Genomic DNA, 11,488 nt, shown 5'->3' with positions numbered 1-11,488 from the left:
GCTCTCTCTGGATGCGTTTAGAGCCAAAGAAAGGGCGGCGGATGGCTCGGGCCCAAAGAAAGTACGTAGGCCGGAGACGTACGAGGAATGGCTTAAATGCTTCCGTGTACTGGCTGCGTGCTATGTCGACAGGTGGCCGTTGCAGGGGCATAACCTGTTTAAGTACCAGGATACCATAGAGGATATCCGTACGAGATTCAAGGAAGGCGCATGGCGTGAATACGACATGGCCTTTAGGAGAAAGATGGTAGGTAACCCTCTGCTGCATTTTGGAACACAGGATATGCACTTGTGGTCCAAATTAGGATTGGAAGGCAGTTCTCCCTCCCCAGTGGCGTCACGTCAAGCACCGCAGCGCCTAGGGGCGCGGCTGGGCAGGAAAGGGAGGGAGTGCTGGAAATACCAGGATAAGCAGTGTGACAGGGGGAGCAGCTGCTCCTTTCGTCACATCTGCAAGTTCTGTGCAGGGCCTCACCCAGGCGCCGATTGTGGAAAACGAAAGGACCAGGGACAGCCCAGAATTACGCCTAAGGCGGGAGTTGCAGTCAAGGGCACCAACTCCGCTTAGGTTGCGGGCCATGCTGATATGGCTGGCGAACTACCCCGACACAGGGGCAGCTGAGCTGCTGAGGTCGGGGTTGGAAGGGGGTTTCCGGATACCGGTCATGGGTCGTGTTGAGGGTTCTTCAGTGCACAGGAACTTGAAAACGGCCTATGAATTCCCGCACGTGGTTAGGGAAAAGTTGGCAAAGGAGGTGGCGCTGGGCAGGGTATCGGGGCCATGCTCCACATGCCCGATGGCGGATCTGGTGATCTCCCCATTGGGTGTGGTACCCAAGAAAGAGGAAGGGAAGTTCAGGTTGATACATCACCTTTCTTTCCCAAAAGGGGCGTCAGTCAACGACGCTATTGACCCAGAGCTGAGTTCAGTGCACTATCAATCGTTCGATCGTGCGCTGGACGTGGTCAGGGCATGCGGTCCGGGGGCATTGCTGGCGAAGCTAGACATTGAATCGGCTTTCCGCCTGCTGCCACTGCACCCTTCGGCTTTCAGACTAATGGGCATGAAGTTCGAAGGGGAATATTATGTGGACAGGTGTTTGCCGATGGGCTGCTCATTGTCCTGTTCCTTGTTTGAGTGTTTTAGTTCTTTCCTGCATTGGGTAGTGTACAAGGCGTCAAGTGGGGGAGCGGTGGCCCACTACTTGGACGATTTCTTGTTGGTAGGGAGAGCTGGTTCCACGGAGTGTGAACAGCTCATGGAGATTATGCAGGATATGATGTCGCGTTTTGGAGTGCCGCTCGCGGACGACAAAACGCAAGGGCCGTGTACATGTCTCACATTTCTAGGTATCGAAATAGATACAGTGCAGGCGGAATGTAGGCTGCCCATGGACAAGGTTGTCCGGATGCTTGGAGCGGTCCGAAGGATTAAGGGGTCGAGCAAGGTTGCGATAAAAGAGGTGCAGGCGCTGCTGGGCCTCCTGAATTTTGCGGGTAGGGTCATCCCGATGGGAAGAGCCTTTAACCGTCGATTGGAGGGACTTTTGAAGGGCCCTACCGGTCTAGCAAAATGGACGAGCATTACGGCGGATGTGAGGGAGGACCTGGAGATATGGGAAAAATTCCTAATGAATTTTAATGGTGTGTGCCTATGGAGGGGTAGGAAAGTACCCAACAAGGCAATAAACTTGTACACGGACGCAGCGGGGGGTTTCGGGTACGGAGCGTACCTGGACGGAGAATGGAGCGCGGCTCCATGGCCGAGGGGCTGGATAGATGCAGGTTTCACCAAAAACTTGACGCTGTTGGAGCTATTCCCGATAGTGGTTGCTGTGGAGATTTGGGGGGATAGACTGGCTAATAAATCGGTGGTGTTCTGGACGGACAACATGAGTGTGGTGTACGCCATTAACAGGCTGTCCGCGTCATCGCCAGCGGTTGTGTGTTGCTTGCGTCACTTGGTGTTGCGATGCTTGCAGTTCAATATACATTTTACCGCCAAACACGTCCCGGGAGTGCAGAACATTATTGCAGATGCACTCTCTCGATTTAAATGGGAGCAGTTTAGGGCAGCGGCACCCATGGCGGCAGAGGAGGGGTTAACATGCCCATCTTCTCTTTGGCAGCTGGTGAAGGTTGGATGAGCATCCTAGCTTTGGTGAAGGCATCCTTGGTGCCAAGGACATGGTCAACATATAAGAGTCACTGGGACTGCTGGGAGGCGTTCTGTCAACGCGGAGGTGTACAGGTACAAAGGGCTTCTAGGGTGCTGGTGTTGGAATGGTTGGCTTTACTACGGAAAGAAGGGGTCAGTAAGGCCGGCGCGAGTAGTAGGCTATCGGCTCTGGCCTTCTTTAACAAGGCGCTTGGCTTTGAGGACCACTCCGGAACCTTCCTAGTAAGGAAGGTGTTGAAGGGGTGGGGCAGGTTGGCCCCCCGTCAGAAAGATCGGAGAGAGCCCATTACACGGGAGAGATTGAAGGCGTTAGCGAATGGTGTGGCAAAGGTTTGCACATCCAAGTACGAGCAGCTTCTTTTCCGAACGGCATTTGCTTTGGCGTTTGCGGGAGCCCTCAGGGTGGGGGAGCTTGTGGCGTCTGCAAAGGAGAAAGGTCGAGGAGGAGTGCAGTTGGAGCATGTCCGTTTGACGGACGAGGGGCTCCTGTTGTTCATACCCAGGTCCAAGACGGACCAGGAGGGGGTGGGGGCATGGCTGCCCCTTGAACGTCAAGAGTTTGAGGATTGCTGCCCAGTGGCATGCTTGGAGCAATACCTGAAGGTGAGGCCGGCGGGAGGGCAACTGCTCCTGATACATGAGGACGGTTTGGCCCTCTCGGTTTTTCAATTCCGCCAGGTATTGGCGAAGACGGCAAAGGAGGCCGGGTTGGATCCGGGCAGGATCGCCCCGCACTCGTTTAGAATAGGCGCGGCGACCAGCGCAGCGCAAAAGGGAGTTACGGTGGCGGAGATTAAGCGCTTGGGTAGATGGAAGTCGTCCCAGTACAAGACTTATATTAGACCTGATAAAGGACACTGCTAGAGCACAGACATGTGGGCGGGTCCATACTTCCAAAGGGGGGTTTTTGTTGGGGGGGGACCCAGGTTGTGCAAGGGCGGTTTTTTCATGGTGGTGTTCTCTGTTTTATCAGGTGTTGTGAATGCGAAAGCACCTCCGGTTCGTGTATGGATGGTAGGCCATTCATACATCCACTGGGCTCATCTCAGGGCGTTACGATCGCCGGAAGGTCAGCAACTTGGATTCCCAACATCCAAGGCAAGCTTTCGGTGGTTAGGGCGCAGGGGACTGTCGTGGGCTGATTTGCCTGCACTTTTACAGGAGGCACACAAAAGGTGGGGGCGGCCTAATGTTTTAGTGCTGCACCTCGGGGGAAATGACTTGGGGGCAATGCCCGCGCTGGATTTGATCAGAAGAATGACAGCGGATGTGCAATGGATGCACACTTGGTTGCAGGGTGTGACTTTGGGGTGGTCAAATGTAGTTGCTCGACTGCAATGGCGGCACATTGTCACACAGAGGGCTGCATATAATGTGCGCAAAAAGGTGAATAGGGAGATGGGAAGAGCGGTCACGGGCATTGGGGGTTTCGTGGTCAGGCACGAAAGCATAACGGCCGACAAAAGGGACCTATTTAGGCCTGATGGAGTCCACCTTACGGACGTAGGGTTGGATATGTTTCTAAGGGACATCAGGGGAGCCTTGTTGGGTATTATTCATTAAAGTTTGGGTTAAATTGTTGTATCTGCAATCTGTTGAAATCGTTATGTTTTATGGTTATGATTAGTTAAAGTGTGGTTTATTACTGGGTTCCTGTTGGTTGGTTTGGCGGCAAGAGTTCGCCTGGCTCTTGTGGCGGGTGGTCAATGCCCTGGGGAGCGGGCACAAGGAGAGAAGAGTGACGGTCCGGGGAAAAGGGAGGGGTTATGCCTGCCAGGCGCCGGCCTGGGGGTCCTCTCCCTCGCAATTGGACCGAAGACCTCTGAACATCACAGCTCTCTCTGAGTGCCATGGGGCGTGACAGCCGGGTGTCACGCTGCAGGTATCGAAAGGGGCCTTGACCATCTGCTAATAGGGGCTAGGTTAGGGTGAGATGCCGCCAACGTTGAGGATTACGAACTTGTTGCCAAGTTTCGTTGATAGGTTGATCAAGTGCCTAAGGGTAATTGGAATGACTCTTAGGCACAAGTTAAAGCGTTTATTTAATAAACGTGAACCGTGACCGGTTCTTTCTCCCAAACAAATGGTGTTGTGTCTTATTTACTAGATAAGGGTATTAGTCAGTAAGAAGGACGGAATAGATGGTTTAAACCTTATGGTAGTGGAGGGCCCTCTAGTGGGCCTGTAACAAAATTAAGGGTTTACCAACTTGAAGTCTGGAGTAATGCTAAATGTGTTGTTACAATGTTGCAAGGGGGAAGGAGGTGTCTGTTTTCTTACCTTTATAGGGTCCTGCAACAGTGAGATCAGCCTCTTTCGGTTTCCAGACTTCAAGGAGAAGGTTTCCCCGCCCACCCGTCCCTGGAAGAGGAGATTGGCGGCTACGATGCGGCTGTTAGGGTGAGTTGGCTCGGCAGGGGTGGGTTTAATTGAGCTAGCCTTCAGTAAGACCGAGCCTTTAATGTAGCTAGCCACCCCTGAAGTTGAGTTGTACGATTCGGCTGGCAGGGGGTGCCTTACTGGGCTGGTTGGATATGCCTCAGCAGGCGGGTGGTCAATGCCCTGGGGAGCGGGCACAAGGAGAGAAGAGTGACGGTCCGGGGAAAAGGGAGGGGTTATGCCTGCCAGGCGCCGGCCTGGGGGTCCTCTCCCTCGCAATTGGACCGAAGACCTCTGAACATCACAGCTCTCTCTGAGTGCCATGGGGCGTGACAGCCGGGTGTCACGCTGCAGGTATCGAAAGGGGCCTTGACCATCTGCTAATAGGGGCTAGGTTAGGGTGAGATGCCGCCAACGTTGAGGATTACGAGCTTGTTGCCAAGTTTCGTTGATAGGTTGATCAAGTGCCTAAGGGTAATTGGAATGACTCTTAGGCACAAGTTAAAGCGTTTATTTAATAAACGTGAACCGTGACCGGTTCTTTCTCCCAAACAAATGGTGTTGTGTCTTATTTACTAGATAAGGGTATTAGTCAGTAAGAAGGACGGAATAGATGGTTTAAACCTTATGAAGTAAATATATACTGTATATGTATGTGTGTGTTTATGTGTATGGATTTGTGTGTGTATGTATCTATGTGCATGCATGTGTATGTATTTGTGTGTATGTACTGTATATATATGTTTGTGTGTGAATGGATGTGTGTATATATGTGTGTGCATGTATACATTTATACACACATATAATTTGTTTGTTTTTTAATGTGCCCCCCTGATTAAACACTGGCCCCCCCAGTAAAATTTGTCTAGAACCACCACTGACGTTCAGAACTTGAATTGCCTATGTCATGAAAGGGTTACTTATGTTTAATTAAAAAAAAATTGCACACTTGTTACTTTTTGGATCACTATTCACTTTAGAATATTTTTTTTTCTATATCAACTAGTGATCAATTGGGCCTTGCTGCACCCAGCCTCAATGGAGTAGGAGACTAGATCTTGCCGTGACTGGGAGACCAGTTGGTAATTTGATCCTTGCTAGGTCCAGCCTTACTGGTGTTGGAGACTAGACCCAGCTGTGACAGGGAGCCCAGTCAGCTGAAGAGTCCCAGCCTGCACTATAAGTACCTGGAGGTGCCAATTTGGGAATGCATTATATATTGACCATAATCCTTTGGATATTTTTAAGCTGTACTTGACCTGGTTTTGTTGTTTAGGTTAGTCATGTTGACCATTTGTCAATTCTACTGTTTGCTAGAGAGATTGTTCTCCCCACTTTTAATACTGCTAAATTTTGAATTTATAGCAGTGATTTTTTTTGCTTCTTGTGTATTGTCACTATTTAAAAACTTGCAAAGTTTCGAATTGCAAGAAACCTTTAGTTTTAATGTTATCGTTTAGTTCATTAATTGCACTATATTAAATGGATATTGTGCCCAGGTGTCATAAATGTGACCCCATTTTTATTGTTTGGATGTTCTAATTTGTAATGTTCTCTACTTATGCTCTCTGCTTATCTTTTGGTACTCAAACTTTTCTATTTGCAGTGTCTATATTTGGTTTTAAAAAGTGATCCAATGGCCACCCCACTTGTTTTAGAGGCACTGTTTCCCATGAGTTAGGACTCTAAACCAGTTATTTTCAAATTAGTCCTTAAGCCTCCCTACTGGGCCAGATTTTCTGGATACATGAACCTGAGCACAGGTGACAGCTGATTAACCTCTCCCAAAGTAATCCTGAAAATCCAGCCCATTAGGGAGGCCTTAGAATAGGTTTAAACACACTTGCTCTAAATTGAGGAATTACATTTTTGATGTAATACAAGCCCTATATACAGTATCTGTAAGATTAGAGTGTAAGCAATTTCTTCTCTTGCCTGTTAGGCTGTATAAGACAAGGCCTTAAGACATGAAACCCAACATTTTTTCAGGATTCAAATAGAGAAGCTGATGTTAAACAAATTTCCAATAAACTTATTTTATCCGATTTGCTTTGTTCTCTTGGTATATTTTGAAGGAGCAGCTATACACTACTGGGAGCTTACTGGAGACATCTGGTGAACCAATGAAAATAGGATTTTTGTGCAGCTACCAATTAGCTAGCTCCCAGTATTGCTGCTCCTGAGCCTACCTAGATTTTTTTGCAGCAAAGAGAAAGCCATTTAGATAATAGAAGCAAATTTAAATCCATGTGTACTCTGAATCATGAGACTTTTGCATTTCATGTCCCTGCCTTAAAGGGGCAGTCTAGTATAAATTAAACTTTCATTATTCAGATAGGAATCAATTTTTATCAACTTTCCAATTTATTTTTAATATTAAATTTGCTTTTTTCTCTTGGTATTCTTAGTTTAAACTAAACATAGGTAGGCTCATATGCTAATTTCTAAGCCTTGTTTGAGAGCTGCCTCTTATCACATGCTTTTTAAATCTCTTTTCAACACAAGACAGAAAGTACACATGGGCCATATAGATAACACTGTTCAGGCACAGGGGTTTATTTAAGATTTAGCAAAAAGGCTAAATTTAAGACAGATAATATACAGTCAGTCATGTGATCAGGGGGCTTGAAGAAGGTTCCTATATACAAGGTAATCAGAGGTAAAAAGTACATTAATATAACTGTTGGTTATGCAAAACCGGGGAATGGTTAATAGAGGGATAATCTTTTAAAACAATTCTATAGTAGACTGTCCCTTTAAATTTAAAGCAACTTTTCAAATGAGCAGTTTACAAAAAAAAAAACTCTACTTGAGTGATTATAATTGGTCAGCACCCACAAAAAAAAAGTTAAAAAATCTAAACAAGCTTTATTAAAATATGTACATTTACATAAGTGCATTTCATAAAATTCATAAAAGCCAATAAAATTTTGATCACTCCTTGTTACAAAGTACTGGCCAGTCGTAAGATTATCTTAGACTTCAGCTGTGGCAGACAGCTTATCTTCATGTGTTGACTGCTAGCATATTTGTTCATGACAGTCTGCAAGACAAGTTTTAAACATTTTATAAGAAAAAAGTAAAGGTTTTATTTGTAAGTAAATTTCACTTGTTATTTTGCTTTAATCACAAGCAGTTTTACTATTAGAGTATGGTAATCCTTTGTATTGTCATCACTACAGGATTTATATGTATGGGATAATTGAGAACCAAGTTCTATTGGACAGTTCTTTACAGCTTACCAAACAGATAAGACTTACCATGTGAGGAGTAAGTCTGTTGTTAACCTTCATAACATTCTTAGCTATGTGCTGCATGACTGGAAAAAGAGAGTCTTCTGTGTAAGCCAGGTAGTGCTGGAGTGTAGGAGTCTATATTTAAAAAAAAAAAAAGTGTGAAGCAAATTCACTGGGTAGTGTTTACATTGAAGACTATATAAATTATCTTGCAAAGACGACTAAATTTTAACACAAGAGTTCAATTTTCTATGTTAAGAGACCCCTTAAAGGGACAGTCTGGGGGTTATATAACTATATGCAAAGCTACTCCAGGATTTTTGAGGAACCAATATGGTATATACTTTTTAACCTCCGATTACCTTTAATCTTAGCCTCTGCAGACTGCCCCCTAATTTCAGTTCTTTTGACAGGTTTGCATTTTTGCTAGTGTGATCATATTGCAGATTTAAAAGAGGGACACGTGGAATATTAACATTTAAACAGCCCTGTATTTTTCCCATATGTGTTCCTTTTAAAGTGGCAATATGGTCACCCTAATCTTAGCCATTCAGTGCATGCTCAACTCCACAGGTGTTAGCACAACAATCTATATGGAACACAATACCCTCTAGCTGTGAACAAACAACTGACAAATGTATTGAGATTTGAGGCAGTCTTAGAGGGTGTAGAAGTTGGCATGTGCCTACCTAGGTTTAGCTTTCAATAAAGAGAAAAAAGCAAATTTGATTATAAAATTAAAGTTTAATAAAGACAGTCTAGTCAAAAATCAAACTTTCATGATTCAGATAGGGCATTTAATCTTTAATACACACCCATTCACCACCATCCAGAACTTTCAGAGCTAGACAGAAAGCAGCAGCTGCCACTTGTGATGGAGGAATGTGCACCATCTCATAGTCACCCATAACCAGCTCCATCAAGTACTTGGCCAAGTTATGTTGTACAGAATCCACCTATGAAAGATAGGATTATTCTCTAATAAATTGTTAGTAACAACTTCACATATGTACCTTTAAGTTAGCCTACAGTGGTAAAAGCACTCTAGTACACGAACTATAATACAACGTCCTACTTTGGACTCTAGCTTGTTTGAAATTTACTAGAGCAGCCATTATCAGTTACAAAAAGGACATATTGCATGCTACAGTTGACTAGCCAGTTGCATTACTTCCATTTGTTATTTACAGAATTATTAGTTATCAATGCTAAACATACTTCTCCAACTTTGGATGCTCTTCGCAAGAAGTGCAAGGGTAATGGTCTCCCAAGGTCAAACTTTAGTACTCTGAGGATCTGCATCTCCATCTTTCTGATCTGGGCTGTGGTGTAAGTGTGATCAGTCACAAAGGAAAAGTCACCAATCATTGGAGGATACATTTCTTCATATTTGCATGCAATCAACATTGCCGTCACACCAACCAGTTGAAGAGTCTTCTTAGACACAGGATTTTCCTGCAATAGGCAAGATATTTAAACAGATTGCAGAGAAAGTGTATTGTAACATGCCATAAGTGGACTTTGTTAAAGAACAGCTTGATTAGGTGCAACTGCTAAATAGGCAATTACCTGTAAGAATCTATCCAGAATGGCTACTGTCATGAACATAGTCTCCTGGAGGAGCTTGAACCTTAGGTGGACCTGGACAAGCCAATCTATGAGTATGGCTCTCATTTTCCCATTAATCTCTTGTCCATCAAGATAGTTAGGTTTTATTGGTTGTTCTACCTGTAGAAACAAACTGTTTTAGTGCTTCAAGCAGGGAAACTTACACCAATAGGGATGAACCAAATCAATGCAGTCCTGGTGTTTTAGTTTAGGAATTGTTATACCCACATGTTACCTTGTTAAGAGGTAGAGAAATATAAAAATTTCTATATATATATATATTTTTATTTCCTTAATCTTCATGCAACTTCAGAGGGTTCATTTACATACGTTTTCAAATGTATTGCCAAATCAGTTATCTACCTCCAGTTGCCTCATATAGCAGTAGATTTCTTTCACATAGTCACTGCATAGCATGGGGTTTCCAGAATCTTCTGCATCTACATCCTTCAGAATGGTTGATAAAGCTGTGCATTTTTCTTCTACAGCATGGCCAGATGTCTCCATTGGGCTAGGAGATTCAGGTGTTGGCTTTAAGGGAAGAGACAATTAACTAGAATGTGACCATTTGAATCATGAAAGATTAATTTAATGTAGATTATGCCATGTTAAGAATCTTTCCAGTTTACTTATTTTGTAATGTTTGTGGTTTCATTTTCTTGTGCCCCATTAGGTTTGCAATCAGCAATGCACTGGGGGTGCTAGCTGCACATGCCTCACCCAATTGATTCATCTAGTGCAGTGTCTCTTAACTGCAGTCCTCAAGTACCCCCAGCAGGCCAGGTTCTCATAGCTGAACTAGAGCAAAGGTGATGTAATCAGCCGATCAGTAACCATGGTAAATAACCTGATCTCACCCATTAGCTGATTATTTCACCTGTGCTCTAGTTCAGCTATATTGAAAACGTTACCTGTTGGGGTATAGGAGGGCTAGATTTGAGAAATACTGATCTAGTGTACTGTTGCTCCTTTAACTACAAAGGTACATAATTTTGATATTTTAATGGGCATGAATCCACAATTTTTTAATCAAATATATGTTCAGACTTATTAACCTAACCACCAAATACAATATAATTGAAACTCAAGATCACCTTAACATCTTTCACAGTCACAGGGTCATCTTGGACAGTCACAGGGTTCAGATTTTTCCCAAGTTGTTTGATTGCAATCTTTGAATCCTGAGGGGGAAAATAAAAACCTTTAGTTACATTTATAAGCTGTTCAATGCACTCCCAACTGTTCCATTTTAAAGGTGCAAGTATTCCAAAAGAATTCTGGTGCCAAGCAGTTTAGATAAAGCTTTCCCATAAAAAAGGAAACGATCCCTGAAAGATTTTGGCTTTAAAAGGACAGCCATCTTCCAAATATGTATTGTTTAAATAGATAAACGCTTTATTACCTGTTCCCTAGTTTTAAACAGCCAACATGGTTATAATATACTTTTAACCTCCGATTACCTTTTTATCACATTAAATATTGACTTGCATTTTAGCAAATTAGTGCAGCATCAGCACAATTCTATCTATTTGTCACACATGAACTAGCAGTCTTATTGTGAAGACAAACCTCCCCCTCATGTGATAAGGTTGTCTGCAGTGGCTTAACAGACAGAAATTGAGGTTTAAATGTTAAACACAATTGTTGTGCAAAGCTGGGGGAATGGGTAGTAAAGGCCTTATCTTTTTAGATAGAAATATTTGGAGTTGACTGTCCCTGTAACAGTGTTGTGAGATTTACCTTCACAGGGACTTTTGATTTCCACATTTGATTCCCAATGTCTCCCATGACAGTTCTGGGTCTCAGTCCAGGTCTGCAGGCCATAGCCCTCTTCCCAGCCATGGATGGCCCAACATTGTTTTCAGAGTCTTTCATCACAGCCTGAAAATGAAGTTAATTTTTTTTCCACCACACCATTGTTCAGTTAACAAACTGTTAAAGGGACACCGAACCCAAAAGTTAATTCATGACTGATATAGCATACAATTTTAAACAACTTTGTTAGTCTTCCCCCTCCCCACTATCCTTTGTTGAAAGCCAGGGAGCAAAGCTGATGAGCATGCACATGTCTGGAGCACTCCCTCAA

At 44.1% G+C, this 11,488-nt stretch overlaps 1 protein-coding gene across 1 annotated transcript; it reads right to left on the bottom strand.

Moving 5' to 3' along the window:
- Nucleotides 1–7,502: 7,502 nt before the first annotated feature.
- On the bottom strand, nt 7,503–11,277 carry LOC128646893 (G2/mitotic-specific cyclin-B1-like). The gene is made up of 9 exons (XM_053699699.1): nt 11,143–11,277; nt 10,497–10,583; nt 10,314–10,376; nt 9,766–9,933; nt 9,364–9,522; nt 9,013–9,249; nt 8,610–8,750; nt 7,819–7,929; nt 7,503–7,601 (listed from the first exon to the last, which is right to left on the bottom strand). Exons 1-9 carry the CDS (start codon nt 11,275–11,277, stop codon nt 7,503–7,505), a joined length of 1,200 nt encoding a protein of 399 aa, XP_053555674.1.
- Between the last annotated feature and the right edge of the window lie 211 nt (nt 11,278–11,488).

Source organism: Bombina bombina, chromosome 2, assembly GCF_027579735.1.
Source record: "Bombina bombina isolate aBomBom1 chromosome 2, aBomBom1.pri, whole genome shotgun sequence".
NCBI lineage: Eukaryota > Metazoa > Chordata > Amphibia > Anura > Bombinatoridae > Bombina > Bombina bombina.
Note: the sequence above shows the minus strand (reverse complement) of the source record. Positions and strands in the feature narration are given on the sequence as shown.

Coding starts and splice junctions, on each gene's coding strand:
- LOC128646893 (XM_053699699.1), bottom strand. CDS start 11,277: ATGAAAGACTCTGAAAACAATGTTGGGCCATCCATGGCTGGGAAGAGG. Junction 10,584..11,142: donor AATCAAAAGTCCCTGTGAAG/GTAAATCTCACA, acceptor TTTCCCCCTCAG/GATTCAAAGATTGCAATCAA. Junction 9,523..9,765: donor GCTATATGAGGCAACTGGAG/GTAGATAACTGA, acceptor TTGTTTCTACAG/GTAGAACAACCAATAAAACC.